General features: G+C 46.2%; 1 protein-coding gene across 3 annotated transcripts in view; it reads left to right on the forward strand.

The window, feature by feature from the left end:
- The window catches only part of dock4 (dedicator of cytokinesis 4), a 259,437-nt gene that overhangs the window by 218,815 nt on the left and 20,932 nt on the right, over nt 1–19,690 (forward strand). For all 3 annotated transcript variants that reach the window (XM_033037391.1, XM_033037392.1, XM_033037393.1), the window contains exons 38-45: nt 1,903–1,989; nt 2,102–2,206; nt 6,939–7,080; nt 12,444–12,610; nt 13,185–13,271; nt 13,457–13,633; nt 16,227–16,310; nt 17,182–17,301. In XM_033037391.1, coding sequence (XP_032893282.1) covers nt 1,903–1,989; nt 2,102–2,206; nt 6,939–7,080; nt 12,444–12,610; nt 13,185–13,271; nt 13,457–13,633; nt 16,227–16,310; nt 17,182–17,301 — 969 coding nt within the window. The remainder of the gene's footprint in view (nt 1–1,902; nt 1,990–2,101; nt 2,207–6,938; nt 7,081–12,443; nt 12,611–13,184; nt 13,272–13,456; nt 13,634–16,226; nt 16,311–17,181; nt 17,302–19,690) is intronic.

A 19,690-nucleotide genomic window follows, 5' to 3' on the forward strand; every position in this document is an offset into this window, starting at 1 on the left:
GGCCCCTGGTTCTGGACACCCCCAACATCAGGAACATGTTTCCTGCCTCTAGCGTGTCCAAACCTTTAATAATCTTATATGTTTCAATAAGATTCCCTCTCATCCTTCTAAACTCCAGAGTATACAAGCCCAGATGCTGCCTGTCCCGCTGAGTTACTCCAGCATTTTGTGTCTATGTTCAGCCTGACATCTGTGGTGGGGAAGTTACTGGAGGAAGTATGCATGCATTTGGATAGACAGACAGACTGGGGCTGATTCAGGATAGTCAGCATGGCTTTGTACATGGGACATTGTGTCTCACAAATGTGATATTTTTTTAAGAAGCCACCATGAATTTGAAGGCAGGTTGGTAGTTGTAATCTATACGCACTTTGATAAGGTTCCGCTTGGTAGGCTGCTCTGGAAGGTTAGATCGCATGGGACCCAGGAAGTGATAGCTGAGTGGATAGAGAATTGGCTTCATGGAAGGAAGCAGAGGGTGGTGGGGGAAGGTTGTTTTTTCGGACTGGAGGCCCGTGACTAGTGGTGTGCCTCAGGGTTCGATGCTGAGCCCTTTGCTATTTGTGGTTTATATCGATGAATTGGATGAGAATAGAGAAGGCATGATTAGTAAGTTTGCAGATGATACTTCAATATATGGTATCACAGACAATGAAGAAGGGTATGAATAATTACAGCAGGATCTTGATCCATTAGCAATTGTGCAGAGGAATGACAAATGAAGTTTAATTAAGCTAAGTGTGAGGTGTTTGCATTTTGTGTAACCAGGCTAGGACCTTCACAGTGAATGGCAGCTTCCTTTTTAGAATCGAGTGATCTAGGAGCGTGAGCACATAGTTCCCTGAAAGAGACGTCACAGGCAGACTGTACGTGAAGAAAGCTTTCGCCCCGCTATACAGACTCGTTATAACTCAAATCCTCACTACTGGTTACATCCTTATACATCTTGTGTACAGGCTGTCCACATTAATGACATCCCTCATATAGCAGAGTAACCAGAGTGGTGCAAGTTCTCCACAAGTGGCCTTGCCAATGTCTCGTATGGTTTAATGTCACTTCCCAACTCCCGTTCTCAATATCCTGAGTGTTCCCATATGCCTCCTTCACCATTTTATCCAGCAGTCATGCCTCTTTCAAGGGATGACATCTGCTCACGTTTGTGGGTTCAGTAATTCTACAGGTTCTCTTGGTGTCTTTCAACTGGTAAATCACCAGTGAAAGGTTTAGAGGGATTTGAGCTAAATGTGGGCTAGGGGGACTAGCATAGATGGGGCATCTTGGTCGACATGGACCCATGTTGGGAATGACTGGATTTAGTACCAGATCTCACCCTGTTTCAGTGTTCATCTAATCCATTGGCTCCTCATTGTACATCCAACCAACCAACCTTCCATTCCATCGTTGAGTTGGGGTGGAATCTGATGAATTTTATACCTGGTTCTCAGTGTTAATAAAGTAACATAGAAACGGCTATTCGGCCCTTCGAGCCAGCACCGCCATTCAATATGATCATGGCTGATCATCCACAATCAGCACCCCGTTCCTGCTTTTTCCTCATATCCCTTGATTCCTGTAGCCCTAAGAGCTATATCTAACTCTCCCTTGAAAACATCCAGTGAATTGGCCTCCACTGCCTACTGTGGCAGAGAATTCCATAGATTCACAACTCTCTGGGTGAAAACATTTTTCATCATCTCAGTCCTAAATGGCTTGCCCCTTATTCTTAAACTGTGATCCCTGGTTCTGGACTCCCCCCAACATCGGGAACATTTTTCCTGCGTCTAGCTTGTCCAATCCCTTAAGAATTTTATATGTTTCTATAAGATTGCCTCTCATCCTTTTAAAGCCGCCTAAATTCCAGTGAATTCCAGTACAAACATTGTCTTGTTTTCTTTTTTCTAGTGCTGGGAAAATGGGATAATTCTTTGCCGTGAATTAGCTGACCAATACGAGAGTTTCTACGATTACCGCAACCTAAGCAAGATGAGGGTAAAGTATCGTTTAAGAGTTGAATCAAAGATACATATAATGTGTGAAAAGTCTGTGTTAAGAACAGATGTGATTGTGAGTTGCTGTATTTATTTGTGCACTCATTCACCAGATGATGGAAGCTGCTTTCTACGACAAAATTATGGACCAACAGCGTCTGGAACCTGAATTTTTCCGGGTTGGATTTTACGGGAAGAAATTTCCATTCTTCCTCCGAGTGAGTATATAATCTAAGATCCATGTGATTTAAACATAGAATCTTCACTTGCCACATTTACAATGCAAATATATAAAGGTAGTGATTATAGTTTGGAGAATGGTTCATTTGTTAACAGATGATGAGTTTTGACAATATAATAGTTGCGGAGAGGAGAGTATTTGTCTGCCTGTGTGAAGTGTGTGGGCTGATCAATGCAGAGTGTGGTGTGGAGCAGAATCGGTGGGGAGAAAGGAGAGCCATCGGTATTTCCCCAAACAACAAGACTTGTAATTACTGCCTGCGGCTGGAAATCCTTCCACCAATTTGACATGAGACGTAATTTTCCCCACATGATCTTTGTGTTCAAAATAACCCCAACGCACCAATTTCCCAGATTATGCTCTTCACTCTGTGTCACAGAAAATGATAAGCACAAGAAAGATTTAAATAAATATATAAATCACAATTATTTGTGGGGTTTTTCAATATTGATGTGCCCTGACTTGGTGCTGATATGTTTAGAATGACTTCACAATGGGACTAGAAACTTTTCCCCACATCCTCCAGCCCACAAGCGGGGACCACTGTCTTTGTGAAAGCTGGCAGCGATGTCTGTTCAAAGTGACCACCCTGGGTTCAGCTGATCTATTGGAAGCATCTCTGGAAGACGGAGCCTCATCAATACATCTGGAAGAACATCTGGCTGGGTGGGTGCAGGACAGGTATGTGTAGAAAGGAACTACAGATGCAGGTTAACACTGACGGCCTCATCTCTCTGGCTACGGGCCACCAGTGAGATGTTCTAAGCACAAAGGAAGAGCAGCTTTGGAAGAGCATTTTACACCAATAATTCTGAGAATCTCAGTGAATCAACGATGCAACAAAATACTCGGCTATGAAACTTTGTCCCACAAGTTGGACACGACACATCCTGGACCCTGGTTACACCAACATCAGTCCCAGGCTGGAGGGAGTGGTAAAACTGTCACCTTCTTCAATGGTCCTTCATTCTCACATGTACCAAGGGACAATGAATTATTTTTCTGCATCCGGATCAGGAGGTTATTGTCGTACAATAAGTACACAATGCATGGAAACAGCCCACTGAGTCTACACGCAAGAGACACCAGTATTGGGGCCATTCCCCAGTCCCCAGTCCCCAATCCCCAGTCCCCAGTCTCCAAGTCCCCAGTCTCCAGTCCCCAGTCTCCAAGTCCCCAGTCTCCAGTCCCCAGTCTCCAGTCCCCAGTCTCCAGTCCCCAGTCTCCAAGTCCCCAGTCCCCAGTCTCCAGTCCCCAGTCCCCAGTCTCCAGTCTCCAGTCCCCAGTCCCCAGTCCCCAGTCTCCAGTCTCCAGTCCCCAGTCCCCAGTCTCCAGTCTCCAGTCCCCAGTCTCCAGTCCCCAGTCTCCAGTCTCCAGTCCCCAGTCCCCAGTCCCCAGTCCCCAGTCCCCAGTCCCCAGTCTCCAGTCTCCAGTCTCCAGTCCCCAGTCTCCAGTCCCCAGTCTCCAGTCCCTAGTCCCAGCTGCAGCCGGCCATCAAAGCTGTTTGCAGCCGTCGCCTCCATCTGGATCGCCCTGTGAACAGTCAACCTGTCCTCTCCTCACTCGGCCACCTCTAGCCTTCGTGCCCCAGAGATGCCCCCTACAGACGTTGGCTCTCTGCCTGAAGATTACACGTGACATGGTTTGATGAAGAAAGAGTTTACTCCCCAGAAATAAACTCATCCAGAACAAGGGGATTCTCATCCCTTTCCAAAATAATTAACCACCACCTAACCTTGACGCATTCCCGCTGGGCGACGGGGAGAGCAGGTTTGGAAACAGATCAGGCAACATTCTCTCCCTTCACTCTGCAAATACAGCATGCCACAGGAGGATGGAAGCGAGAGGGAGTAAAGAACGTTCACTGAGACCAACTGAAGGGGTTACATCTATTTATAAATAGAACGCAGAGATGAAAAACCTTTAAATAACCTCTTTTGTTTACAGATAATGGACCTTTCAACCATGTTGACTATCTTGTCATCAAGTGAACTCGAGAATGTCTGAAATTGTTGATGAATAACTAGACTGTGTTAGAAATATATTTTAGATTTTTTTTAAATTTTAGAAAATCTGTTTTACAAATATATTTTAAAGTAACTTTCTATTCCTCAGTGTCATTATATTTCCCAATGCTGGAAACATCAGGGCATGGAGGAGGTTTACCAGAATGATGTCTGGATTACAGGGTATTAGCTACAGGGAGAGGTTGCACAGACTTGAATTGTCTTCTCTACAATGCCAGAGATTGAGGGGGGACCTGATAGAACTATAAAAGAATATGGGCGGCATAACTTGGGTCGGTGGGTGGGGGCGCTGTGATCCGGCAGCCCTGCCAGCAGCGTGTTAGCTTTTTCTACGTTTTTTGTTTTTTTAAGTGTGTCTTAATGTGTGTTTTTAATGTTTCTCTGTGTGTCTTGTGTGTGGGGGGAAGGGGGGGGGGGGGGGGGGGGGAGGAAACAGCTTTGGTCGCCTCCTCCACGGAGAGGCAACTTTTTCCATGTCGCCTCCCCCGTGGCCTAACATCGAGGATCAGTGCGGCCTTTCCCGGAGACGCGCCCGGGGCTTCAGCAGCGGGCGCAGCGTGGACTCTTTCGTCGCGGAGTGGGCGATCCCTCGCTGGGGGTCGTCGGGGGGGAACGCTCCGTTCACTGGCCTGCGGCAGCCAGAAGCCGCGGTCTGCAGAGCGCCAGCTGGCGCGGCGTCCAGAGCCTGGGATCCCTCGTTGGGGACCCGGGAGCAAAAGAGCTCTGACCGCCTTAACCGCGGGCGTGACGGGGTATTACCATCCGGAGCGGGATCCCTCGCCGGGGATCCCTGGAGATGAGCTCCGACTGCCGGCCCCGTGGTCTGCGGTGCTTCTGGCTGCGGCGCGGCGGGGACTTTAGATCTTCGACCGCCATCCTGCGGCCTACACCATCTGAAGCCGCGGTCTCCAGTGGGGAGGCACCGATTCAGGACTTACCTGGACTTACCTTGTCTGCACATCTGGACGCCCGCAGAGGCGGCTGCGGAGGGTTGTGGTCCCGACCACGGGGGAAAATGGAGGACGACTGACCAAATGCTGTGGTGGATGTTTGTGTTAAATTTTTATTGTGTTTTTGTGTGTTCTTTTTTTATTGTACCGCTGCTGGCAAATTCATTTCACTGCACTTTATGTGCAAGTGACGAATAAAACTTGACTTGTCTTGGGCAGACAGTCAGAACCTTGTTCTCAGGTGGAAATGTCAAATGCCAGAGGGCACAGGTTTAAGGTAAGAGGGGCAAGGTTTAAAGAAGATGTGTGGGATAGGTTTTCTTTCAAACACAGAGGGTGGTGGGACTGATGGCTGATCATCCAGAATCAGTACCCCGTTCCTGCTTTCTCCCCATATCCCTTGATTCCCTTAGCCCAAAGAGCTAAATCTAACTCTCTCTTGAAAACATCCAGTGAAGTGGCCTCCACTGTCTTCCGTGGCAGAGAATTCCACAGATTCACAACTCTCTGGGTGAAAAAGTTTTTCCTCATCTCAGTCCTAAATGGCCTACCCCTTATTCTTAAACTGTAACCCCTGGTTCTGGACTCCCTCAACATCAGGAACATTTTTCCTGCATCTAACCTGTCCAATCCTCATTGTCATTGCCATTGAGGGAGTGCAGTGTTGGTTCATCAGGTTAATTCCCGGGATGGTGGGACTGACATATGATGAAAGAATGGGTCGACAGGGCTAGAATTCATTAATTTAGAAGGATGAGAACGGATCTTAGAGTCATAGTGATACAGTGTGGAAACAGGCCTTTTGGCACAACTCGCCCACACCGGCCAACAATATCTCAGCTACCCTAGTCCCACTTACCTGCACTTGGTCCATATACCCATGCACCTTGGTCCATATATCCATGTACCTGTCCAACTGTTTCTTAAACGACGGGATAGTCCCAGCCTCAACTACCTCCTCTGGCAGCTTGTTCCATACACCCACCAACCTCTGTGTGAAAAGGTTACCCCTCGGATTCCTATTAAATCTTTTTCCCTTCTCCTTGAACCTATGTTCTATGGTCCTCGATTCCCCAACTCTGGGTAAAAGACTCTGTTCATCTACCCGATCTATTTCTCTCATGATTTTATTTACCTCTATAAGATCTCCCGTCATCCTCCTAAGCTCCATAAAAACATATAAAGTTCTTAAAGGATTGGACAGGCTTGTCCAGAACCAGGGAGTCCAGAACCAGGGGTCACAGTTTAAGAATAAGGGGTAGGCCATTTAGGACTGAGATGAGGAACAGCCTTTTTACCCAGATAGTTGTCAATCTGTGGAATTCTCTGCCACAGAAGGCAGTGGAGGCCAATCCACTGGATGTTTTCAAGAGAGAGTTAGGTGTAGCTCTTAGGGCTAACGGAATCAAGGGATATGGGGAGAAAGCAGGAACGGATCATATTGAATGGTGGTGCTGGCTCGAAGGGCCGAATGGCCTACTCCTGCACCTATCTCATTATGTTTCTATTGTTGTACTCCCTGGTGGTAAATCTGATTGTGAAATAGCTTCACAATTATGCATGCAGTTACCACAGGCATACCCAGGCATTTGTTCTCTGCTCCTGCAAGTTGCTAAAGTGTTTAAGGTAGACTGTTGTGTCTGCTGCTTCACATCAGTGACAGCGTTTGTACCTTCCTGGATAGTTCTGCCTGTCAGATAATAACCCCAGCCTTGTCTCTCACCACCAACAGAACAAGGAATTTGTTTGTCGTGGCCACGATTACGAGCGGCTGGAGGCTTTCCAACAGCGAATGTTGAACGAGTTCCCTCACGCCATCGCCATGCAGCACGCCAACCAGCCCGAAGAAACCATATTCCAGGCCGACGCGCAATGTATCCTTAGAAATACTACGGGGCAAGAACCCAGTCAGTAATACACCTGCAGGGATCCCATACCTACCCACCTACCTACCTACCCACCTACCTACCTACCCACCTACCCACCCATCCACCCACCCACCCACCTACCTACCCACCTACCTACCCACCTACCTACCCACCTACCCACCTACCCACCCACCCACCACCCACCTACCTACCTACCTACCTACCCACCTGTGGTGTTGACCACTGTGTGTAAAGGAGGCAGATATATATACACACACACTTTCTCTCTCTTTTTGGGCCTGATAATATTCGACTGTGTCGAAGATTAGAGTGGCGGGTGTGTGGAATGAGCTGCGGGAGGAGGTAGTTGAGGTAGGGATAATCGCAACGTTTAAGAAACATTTGGACAGGTATATGGACAGGACAGGTTTAGAGCGATATGGGCCAAACGCAGGCAGGTGGGACTAGTGTAGATGGGGCATGTTGGCCAGGGTAGGCAAGTTGGGCCGAAGGGCCTGTTTCCACACTGTATCATTCTCTGACCAGTGTAGATGGGGCATGTTGGCTGGTGTGGGCAGGTTGGGCTGTGGGGCCTGTTTCCACACTATCATTCTATGACTATGTCAGAATTTGGAAGGGAGATCTAGTGTTAAGGGTCTGATGTGAGGGACGTGAATGACATGACCTACCCAGCGCCTTGAGGTGGACACAAGGAGCTGTAGATGGTGGATCCAATGTGTCATCAATGCATGCCCTCAGTACATGGAGCTACCTGCTTTCGGTGGTCCAAGTCCCAGAAGCATATCGCAGGGCAGGGATCATTGATGTCCTGAGGGAATGTGAGACAAGCCTTGTTTACTGACATATGCACAGGCACAGTGAAGTACAGGTACAATGAAGATCTACCTTGCAACATACAGGTACAATGAAGATCTACCTTGCAACGTACAGGTACAATGAAGACCTACCTTGCAGGGTACAGATACAATGAAGATCTACTTTGCAGGGTACAGATACATTGAAGATCTACCTTGCAACATACAGGTACAATGAAGACCTACCTTGCAACATACAGGTACAATGAAGACCTACCTTGCAGGGTACAGATACAATGAAGATCTACCTTGCAGGGTACAGGTACAATGAAGATCTACCTTGCAGGGTACAGGTACAATGAAGACCTACCTTGCAGGGTACAGATACAATGAAGATCTACCTTGCAGGGTACAGGTACAATGAAGATCTACCTTGCAGGGTACAGGTACAATGAAGAACAAGCCTGAAGCATACAGGTGCAATGAAGATCTACCTTGCAGGGTACAGGTACAATGAAGATTTACCTTGCAGGGTACGGGTACAATGAAGATCTACCTTGCAGGGTACGGGTACAATGAAGATCTACCTTGCAGGGTACGGGTACAATGAAGATCTACCTTGCAGGGTACAGGTACAATGAAGATCTACCTTGCAGGGTACGGGTACAATGAAGATCTACCTTGCAACATACAGGTACAATGAAGATCTACCTTGCAACATACAGGTACAATGAAGATCTACCTTGCAGGGTACAGATACAATGAAGATCTACCTTGCAACATACAGGTACAATGAAGATCTACCTTGCAGGGTACAGATACAATGAAGATCTACCTTGCAACATACAGGTACAATGAAGATCTACCTTGCAGGGTACAGATACAATGAAGATCTAGCTTCTAGCAGGAGCACAGGCACACAGACTCAAATAGGGTTTTTGTCAATTGATCAAAAACTGTGGAGGCAGTGATGAAGGTGGTTACTGATGCCTGCCTCCACTGAGATGCAGCACGGACACTGTTTAGGGTGGATCAGCTAAAGTAAGGCATGTGGGACACTGGAAGCACAACTTGTACCTCATGTTTCAATAAATTCAAAGCTTCTCTTTCTGCCGAAAAGATCGTTGTGTATAATGGAAAGGACACATAATAGAAAGGGGATGTGGTGAGACAAAAGTCTGTAATAATCATAATCAGTGGATATTGTTTGCTGACCCACTTACAGGGAACTCTATCAGATCATGGTTTCAATTACAGTGATACTTGACAATCTGTGCAAACGGTTTTGGTCGGAAACAAATTGGTTTTGTGAGATGTCTCTCCTCTGCTGTCCAAGGCTAAAAATGTGGCTGGTTCTAATTATATGAGAATTCCTAAGTTCTGTGCTTTCCTGAAAAGTGTGCATAGATCTGTTCTTAAATAGCCTGTCGTTACAAACCTTGCAACATAAATAATACTAAACAGATGGCAGGCACTTCCTGTTTGAATGTCACATTAAGAGATGTAATCTTTGGCAAATCCAATTGTGTTAGTGATTTATGTTCAATTGTGGCCTCTTCTCTTTCTCCCCTCCCCATCTCACTCTTCCCCTTCCCAACCTCACCAGCCACCTTGCTCTGTGAAAAATGGCTAAAAAAAGCAAAAATCATTTGATTACATATATAATTGCTTTGTTTCTTCTGAGTCAGTGAGATGTAAATGAGAACGCCAGCCTATAATTATATCATTCTTTTGACATTGTCAAAAGGTTGGAGGTGCGTCACAGAAGCGTATGGCGTTGCAGTAACATGATGCATATCCTAGTCAAGGAGGCTTTAAGGAGCATATTAGAAGTTGTGGTTGAGGAAAAGCGTTTCAGAGCTTGGGACCCCAACAGCTGAACCAAGACCACCAGTGGGCGATCAGATAGAATTGAGGTTGATCAGGGAAGCCAGAATTGGAGAAGTTCAGATATTTTGTGAGTTTTGTCGGGTCAGTGGAGATCAAAGAGATTGGCAAGGGGGGCCGTCAATGTCTTGGATGGAGTTGAAAACGAGGAACCTCGCTCAGTATTTGCGTGAGGCCAATGTAGACAATTGGGCACTGATGGGTGAAGAGCATTTGGTGGACATTGGACTTGGGCAGCAACACTTTAGCCCACCTCAGGTTTATGGTAGATTGAATGAGCTCATACTTTCATAAGACATTGGAGCAGAATTAGGCCATTCAGTGCATCAGGTCTACTCTACCATTCAATCATGGCTGACCTATCTTTCCCTCTCATCCCCATTCTCCTGCCTTCACCCCATAACGTCTGACACCCGTACTAATCACGAATCTATCAATCGCCGTCTTAAAAATACACAATGACTTGGCCTCCACAACCTTCTGTGGCAATGAATTCCACAGATTCACCACGCACGCTCTGAGGAAGCCTAGTTAAGAATATGTTGGTCTCGTTAAACCTGGAGATTGTCCAAGTTCAAGTCCAAGTGAGTTTATTGTCATGTGTCCCTCCTAGGACAATGAAATTCTTGCTTTGCTTCAGCACAACAGAACATAGTAGGCATTTACTACAAAACAGATCAGTGTGTCCATATCCCATAATATAAATATATACACACATGAATGTAAAATGAAAGATGAAGGTTTTAGCAGAAGTAGAGCAGATTTGGACAACAGATTTACACGGTGGAAATCAGTTGCCAGCGATGGTACAGTGATGTGATGGTGACAACTGCATTGCCTGTAGTTTACCCATTCTCAGCAAGGAGATGGAAGTGGTGCCTAGTCCTCCCACCATCTGAATGAGGTCATATCTGCACACTGACTACTGGGGCTTGGGCTATCTGACCACTGGAAGGTTCATGAGATACAGCCTGACCCTCTAAGTTACTCCAGCACTTTGTACCTATCCATGTTCTCCAGAGATGCTGCCTGACTCACTGAATGTCTCTATGTCTCTTTCTTTGTAACCCAGAATCTGCAGTTCCTGATGTCCAGAGAGATCTTGTAGAACTTTCACATTTTCAGTTTTGGAAAGCATTTTGTCAGACCTAACCCCTGATTGAAGTTTCCATGGCACCCCTGAGCCCAGTTCATCAAAAACTCTGTTTATGATCAGCCTTCCTCCTTTATGCAAATCCTGGCTCACACAGTAATGAACTTTCTTTTATCAACTTGCCCTGTCAGGCAAGTGAGCTTAGTTGTATTAAAATAAAGAAATATGACGGGGAAGATGTGCGCATCTCCTTTTGCCGTGCTCACCGTACTTTAGTAATTTACCACTCTTGTTGTTCACTCATGATAAACCCAGTTTCATGTCCATTGAAATTCTACAGAGAAAAATTATAACCTCATTCTACAGGCCAAAATAACTTAAGATGGATGAATGAATGAATGAATGAATGAATAAGTTGGCCAAGTATTCACATACAAGGAATTTGTCTTGGTGCTCCGCCCACAAGTGACAACATGACATACACTTACAGTTAGGAATGATACATAAAACATTAAACATTAATAATAATGTTTAATATTATTAAATTACTAATAATAGATGTACATATGTTACCAGATTAACATTGTTATTGGCCTCAATGCTTAAATGGTTGAATGCATTGTGTATCTAACTTGTGCAATTCTAATTATGCTTCATGGTATTTGAATGTTGGTCACGATGTCCACTGATATTCAATCTGCCAGTTACAAATTCAGGTTATTGATTAGGGCATGTAACTCTGTGAATATCAAGCCCGAATTGCAAAGCTGAATTAGCTAAGGCGCACAAATTATTACATTTATCTTAAAATGTGATCTATTTCTCCCTCCCCTCCAAGTGTAAGTTTTAGGGAAAAGGAGAAGGGGGGTTATTTGAACATGTGGCTCACTTTCTACACAAATGAGGGTTGAGAGGGATCTGGCCAAATGCGGCAAATGGGACTAATTTAGATGGTGCATCTTGGTTTGCGTTAATGAGTTGGGCCGAATGGTCTGTTTCCATGCCGTATGACTATGATTAATGTAGTCCATGTGTCATTCAATTTTGAATTGGTTTCATTGACCAAGAGAGTTACACAAATTGGAGGCTGTACATTGGGTCTGCAAACAGCAGAGAGTTTGAACCAGGGGACAAGATGAACCCTCTCCATTGTTGGCTCTCTTCCAATGAGATGAGCAGTTCAACAGGTGGGGCCTCGTGGACAGCGAGCACCTCCTGCGAGTGTGGGGACCCAACACAGACAGTGGAGCACATCGTCACCAGTTGTCCCAAACACCGGCCACCGAATGGTGAACGAGGTCTAATTGACCTGGACGATGACACTTTGGCCTGGCTCGCCTCAACTGAGCTGCAGGTCTAAAAGACACACGACAGAAGAAGAAGCAGTTCAACTTCATAGAAACATAGAAAATAGGTGCAGGAGTAGGCCATTCTGCCCTTCGAGCCTGCACCGCCATTCAATATGATCATGGCTGATCATTCAACTATGACAGCTACAGGTATGTTTTGACAATTCTGGGAATTATTCAGCTTCTGATTATTTTCCGATTACTTCCTTAACTACTAACGTCCAGACCTGCAGATTTATGCCGTGATTCCCATTCCAGAGCACCATGAGATCCTGCAAAAGGAAGCTATACCTGATCACATTAAGAGTTTTTACCGGGTCAACAACATCTGGAGGTTCCGATTTGACAGGCCATTCCACAAGGGAATTAAAGACAAAGAAAATGAGTTTAAGGTATGTCCTTTTAGCAGAAGATAGACACAAAATGCTGGAGTAACTCGGCGGGACAGAGAGCATCTCTGGAGAGAAGGAATGGGTGACATTACGGGTTGACTGAGGAAGGGTCTCGTCCCGAAACGTCACCCATTCCTTCTCTCCAGAGATGCTCTCTGTCCTGCTGAGTTACTCCAGCATTTTGTGTCTCTCTTTGGTTTAACCAGCATCGGCAGTTCCATCCTACTCCCTTTAGCAGAAAGCAACCAAGATGTGGGAATTTTGGCGTGCTATCCCTGAAATCTGTCTTTGATTCCTTGTTGCCTCATTTGATGGTGAATGTGGATAAGTGACGTTTCTGGTCAGGACCCTCCTTCGCCAGTCCTGAAACGTCACCTATCCATGTTCTTCAGGGATGCAGCCTCCCCAATGAGTTACTCCAGCACTTTGTGTCTTTTATTTGTAAATCAGCACCTGCAGTTCCTTCTTTGTATACGTTGCTTCATATAATGTTAAAGGGGAAAGTGGTATTAAAAAGGAAATGAGTTTCACCATCAATTTCAAAGCCATCTTTCTGCCTCTCATTTCTTGGCAGAGTTTATGGGTAGAGCGGACATCGTTGACGTTAGTTCAGAGTTTACCTGGCATCTCCCGCTGGTTCGAAGTGGATCGGCGCGAAGTGGTGAGTTCCAAGTGCCTTTTGCAAATTCATTGACTGTAAAATCAGAACTTTATTTTTTTAAAGTTTAGACTTTTTAAAAATTAAGATGAACAAAAACAAACCTAAAAGTTCTTCCCATATCTTCTTGTTCTTAATCTGTCTTTGGTAAAAGGGTTATCTAACTTTTATAGAACATCTGTTTCTAGGTTGAAATGAGTCCCCTTGAGAATGCGATTGAGGTGCTGGAGAATAAGAACCAGCAGCTACGGACTCTGATCACCCAGTGTCAGTCAAGACAGATGCAAAATATAAACCCCCTGACCATGTGCCTCAACGGGGTCATCGATGCAGCAGTTAATGGAGGACTTGCCAGATACCAAGAGGTAAATCGCACGACCTTGGGACCTTGGAGGGAACAAAGGAGGACCCAGCGTGGGGGAGGGGGAGTAATAGTGGGGACTGGCGTGGGGGAGGGGGAGTAATAGTGGGGACCCAGCGTGGGGGAGGGGGAGTAATAGTGGGGACTGGCGTGGGGGAGGGGGAGTAATAGTGGGGACCGGGGAGGGGGAGTAATAGTGGGGACTGGAGAGGCGGAGGGGGAGTAATAGTGGCGACCGGGGAGGGGGAATAATAATGGAGACTGGGGAGGGGGAGTAATAGTGGGGACTGGGGAGGGGGAGTAATAGTGGAGACTGGGGAGGGGGAAGGGAGGATAACAAAGGGGAACTCGGGGCCGAGTTGCTTTGTAAATGCCCTTTAGGGGCGACTATTTGCACACCTTGTGTACGCAAGCATAGAATTTCACTGTGACTTGTCACATGTGATAATAAAGTATTTATTCATTCAAATCGAAGAGGGCACAATAAGTTTGAGGAGATTTAAAGAGGGCCTGTGCTACAGGGAGAGGTTGAGCAGGCTGGGACTCTATTCCTTGGAGCGCAGGAGGAAGAGGGGAGATCTTATAGAAGGGTACAGAATTATAACAGCAATAGACTGGGTAGATGTACAGAGTTTCTTGCCCAGAGCAGAGGAATACATAACCAGATGACACAGGCTTAAGGTGAGGGGGAAAGATTTAACAGGAACCTGAGCGGTAATTTGTTTACACAGAGGGTGGTGGGTGTATGGAAGTATGGCCAATGTGGGGGGATGGGTGGGTGAGGCAGCAACGTGTGTCCTGTCCACCTTGGTCATAAAGTCATAAGTGATTGGAGCAGAATTAGGCCTTTTGGCCCATCTACTCTACTCCGCCGTTCAATCTTGGCTGATCTATCTCTCCCTCCTAACCCCATTAGAGTCATAGTGATACAGTGTGGAAACAGGCCCACTGGCCCACACTGGCCAACGTGCCCCACCTACACTAGTCCCACCTGCCAGCATTTGGTCCATATCCCTCCAAACCTGCTTTATCCATGTACCTGTCTAACTGTTTCTTAAACATTGCGATAGTCCCAGCCTCAACTACCTCCTCTGGCAGCTTGTTCCATACACCCACCATCCTCTGTGTGAAAAAGTTACCCTCAGATTCCTATTAAATCTTTTCCCCTTCACCTTAAACCTATGTTCTCTGGTCCTCGATTCCCCTACTCTGGGCAAGAGACTCTGTGCATCTACCAGATCTATTCCTCTCATGATTTTATACACCCTTCCCCTGCCAGCTGTTGGTGTGGAGAGGGGGGTGGTGAGGGTAGGGTGGGCTTAAGGAGGGATTTCCAATATTGACATTGCATGCATTGGGTGGAATGTGTTGACTGTTTAATGCCCATTTGGGAGAATGAAGGATTGCCAAGTTTCTGTTGAACAAATATTACAATCCATGAGTTGAGAACATTGCAGGTGGAAGGGAAATTGTCTTTGTTTTCTGATTAAATATGTTCAATACAGTTTTATTAAAATATTCTGTGGTTGCAGACGGCTTTGACCTTGTAACCTCAGAGCTTGTTCATAATTATAGGTTGTTGTATTCACAAAGATCCTTCACCGCATAATTGGATCTAATTTGCATAATTTGTTTTCTTGCATTTCCTCCCGTGCTTTAACTGGAATTCTTGCCTTTCCAGCTATTTTGTAAATAATTCTCCCAATGCCTAAACTAACAATTGTATTCACTGTTGCCAGCGAGCCAATGTCTTCTCGGCTAGTTTACGAAGTGAGTGAGGGGAATAAGGAGGACTTGGAAAAGTAGCTGTAAACCTAGCATAGAATCATAGAAAATAGGTGCAGGAGTAGGCCATTCGGCCCTTCGAGACAGCACTACGTTCAGTATGATCATGGCTGATCATCCAAAATCAGTACCCATTTCCTACGTTCTCCCTATATCCCTTGATTCTGTTAGCCCTAAGAGCTAAATCTAACACTCTCTTGAAAACATCTAGTGAATTGGCCTCCAGTGCTTTCTATGGCAGAGAATTCCACAGGTTCACAACTCTCTGGGTGAAAAAGTTTTTCCTCATCTCAGTCCCAAATGGCCGACCCCTTATTCTTAAACTGTGACCCCTGGTTCTGGATTCCCCCAACATGGGGAGTATTTTTCCTGCATCTGGCCTGTCCAATCCCTTAAGAATTTTATATGTTTCTATAAGATGCCCTCTCATCCTTCTGAATTTCAGTGAATATAAACCCAGTCGAAATGTGACCAGTTATTAGTTTTAGTTTAGAGATACTGCACGGAAACAGGCCCTTCAGCCCACCAAGTCTGCACTAACCAGTGATCCCCGCACACTAACACTATCCTACACACACTACATACAATTTACAATTACACCAAGCCATTTAACCTACTAACCTGCACGTCTTTGGAGTGTGGGAGGAAACCGGGACGCCCGGAGAAAACCCACGCAGGTCACGGGGAGAACGTGAAAACTTCGTACAGATAGCACCCATAGTCAGGATGGAAGCCGGGTCTATGGCGCTGTGAGGCAGCAGCTCTACCCGCTGCACCACCATGTTACCCCTAACTTCTGACTTCCATTGCAGGCATTCTTTGTGAAGGACTACATTCTCAACCACCCTGAAGATGGAGAGAACATCTCTCGTTTGAGGGAGCTGATGTTTGAACAGGTAATCCTGATTCTCAAATTCTAAAGCATTCATTTCCAACGGACAACGGACATAACTAAAACCAAAGGGAGAAATGACCTTCCTATTTACAGGAACAGGTCATGATATAGATGAGGGAAAATCATTCGAGTGAAGACAGTAAACCGTTTAATTGTCATATGCATCACCAATGGAACAATTACATTCTTTCTTGCTTCAGCTTAACCAGCTGGTAAACACAAAACACACAGATAAATATCATTATCACAAATTAATAAGCATAATACTAGTGCAAGGAGACAAGGAGTCCATAGTGCATCCACAGACACAGTTGAGGTTAGTGATTAAGAAGGAACTGCAGATGCTGGAAAATCAAAGGTAGACAAAAGTGCTGGAGAAACTCAGCAGGTGCAGCAGCATCTATGGAGTGAAGGAAATAGGCAACGTTTCGGGCCAAAACCCTTCTTCAGACTGATGTAGGGTGGTGGGCGTGAAGAAGAAAGGAAGAGGAGGAGCCCGAGGGCTGAGGGAGAGCTGAGAAGGGGAGGAGACAGCAAGGGCTACCGGAAATTGGAGGTCAATGTTTATGTCGCTAGGGTGCAAACTGCCCAAGCGGAATATGGTGCTGCAATGACGAATTAACTCCTGTCATGTCAATCTCTGGAGTATTGCTGACTTCATACATGTGTTAAAGGCGCATACTCTGGAGAATGACTGACTTCATGCGTGATTCTCTGTGTTAAAGGCACACACCCTGGAGTATGTCTGACCATGCGTGTTTGTCTGTGTTAAAGGCACACATACTGGAGTATGTCTGACCATGCGTGTTTGTCTGTGTTAAAGACACACACCCTGGAGTATGTCTGACCATGCGTGTTTGTCTGTGTTAAAGGCACACATACTGGAGTATGGCTTGGCTGTCCATGAGAAGTTTGTGCCTCAGGACATGAGGCCGCTGCACAAGAAGCTGGTGGATCAGTTCTACGTGATGAAGACCAGACTGGGTCTGCAGGTACGAGTTCACAAGACAGCAGACCACCTAGGCTCAATGGCCGCTAGTCACTTATGGATGTGGGAGCTGTCAGTGGAAACTTAACGGTGAAGTCATGATTAAATGTTGAAATGCTGATTTATATTATTATATTAACGTTTAAACAATTGAAGAATTGCTTTGATGAGATGCTGGTGGGTGTGTGGGTGGGTGGGTGGGTGGTTGATGAGATGCTGGTGGGTAAGGTTGAGTGTTGATGTTGTCCAAGAGCGAGGAACTGTCTGTGTGGTTTATTGAAGCCAACCCTCTTGCTCTGACACGGTGAACTCACACCTACCTCATTGTGATATTTCTTGTCTAGTTCCTCACTTGTCAATGATGGAAGGACGTGGACCATGGGCAGTGGGCATGACGTGTTCCTTTTGCATTTATTTTCTTTGAGGATTCCTGAAATGCCCAGCTGACCCAACCTTGTTTTGCTCTTTTGGTCTTGAATGATGCCATAAATCGACAGATAATGGGGGAATAAATATGTGCAAATTGGAGTATATTCCACTGGACAGCTGCAAAATATATTTTTGTAGATTGCAGTCAGAGAGATCTTAGTCCCTCTCCCTTTTATTTAGTTTTTAAGCCTCCTGGTTTCAGCGCTAGATTTTGGCACATTGGCCTTCATCTATTGAGTATAGAAGTTGGGTGGTCATGTGCAGTTGTGTTTCCACTTTGAAGGAAATTACCCGAAATTTGGGAAATTCTGGTTGTCTTCGGGTAATTTTCGGGAAATGAAATAATTTGGAGAAATTTCCCGGCCCGGTAATTGTTCCCCAACTGCACCAGTGCGGGGGGACGCGAAGGGGTCCAATCGGGCCCGCGGGATGATTTGTGGTAAAAAGTATGTACCTGTATATTTACCACCGTCCTCGCCTGCGCAGTTCGGGGAGGCCCGGCAGCCGCGTCACAATTGAAAATGGCGGTGGTGACGAGGTAGGGATGCCGTCTCCCCGCCCCCGCGTGCGCAGTGGGCCCGGTATCCGCGCGTGCAGCAGTTACACATGCGCAGTGGGGCCGGTATCCGCGCGTGCAGCAGTTACACATGCGCAGTGGGGGAAGGCTTACTGGGCCGGGTAATACCATCAAATTTCAGATAATTTGGAAATCTATTTCAGGAAAAAAATGTTTGAGGTGTGAAAGCACTGCGGTGGTGAGGCTGCATTTTAAGTATTGTATTCAGTTTTGGGCACCATGTTATAGGAAAGATATTATCAAGCTGGAAAGGGTACAGAGAAGATAGATGTGGATGTTGCCAGGATAGAAACATAGAAACATAGAAAATAGGTGCAGGAGTAGGCCATTCAGCCCTTCGAGCCTGCACCGCCATTCAATATGATCATGGCTGATCATCCAACTCAGTATCCTGTACCTGCCTTCTCTCCATACCCCCTGATCCCTTTAGCCACAAGGGCCACATCTAACTCCCTCTTAAATATAGCCAATGAACTGGCCTCAACTACATTCTGTGGCAGAGAATTCCAGAGATTCACCACTCTCTGTGTAAAGGTCTGAGGGTGGGTCTGAGCTGTGGGCAAACGCTGAGTAGGCTGGGTCTCTATTGCTTGGAGCACAGGAGGATGAGGGGAGATCTTGCAGAGATGTATAAGATCATGAGAGGAATAGATTGAGTAGATGCACAGAGTCTCTTCCCCAGAGTAGGACCAGAGGACATAGGTTTAAAGTGAAGGGGAAAAGATTTAATAGAAATCTGAGGGGTAACGTTTTCACACAGAAGGTGGTGGGTGTATGGAACGAGCTGCCAAGGGAGGTAGGTGAGGCAGGGACTATCCCAACATTTAAGAATCAGTTAGACAGGTATATGGATAGGACAGGTTTGGAGGGATATGGACCAAATGCTGGCAGGTGGGACTAGTGTAGCTGGGACATGTTGGCTGGTGCACGATCACTCTGTGACTCCATAACTCTAGATTCTATTCCAAGGTGCTTGGAAGCAGATATGTCGCCATAATCCCATCACCAATGGAAGTCAGCACCAGCGTTGGTTTAAACATTGGGAGGACGATTGTTTGGATTGTTTAAAACAGCTACAGATGGGGGGGTGATCTGGGTTGTAGATGGGGGGGTGATCTGGGTTGTAGATGGGGGGGTGATCTGGGTTGGAGATGGGGGGGGTGATCTGGGTTGGAGATGGGGGGGGTGATCTGGGTTGTAGATGGGGGGGTGATCTGGGTTGTAGATGGGGGGGTGATCTGGGTTGGAGATGGGAGGGTGATCTGGGTTGGAGATGGGAGGGTGGGGGAGTGCAAGCACAAAATTTAATCATTGTGGACTTTAAGGACAAAAAATGATGTCTGTGCTGCAAGTCTGGTGGTATGTGCTGGTGAATGGGGTGGCAGAA

This window comes from Amblyraja radiata, chromosome 19, assembly GCF_010909765.2.
Source record: "Amblyraja radiata isolate CabotCenter1 chromosome 19, sAmbRad1.1.pri, whole genome shotgun sequence".
NCBI classification, from domain to species: domain Eukaryota; kingdom Metazoa; phylum Chordata; class Chondrichthyes; order Rajiformes; family Rajidae; genus Amblyraja; species Amblyraja radiata.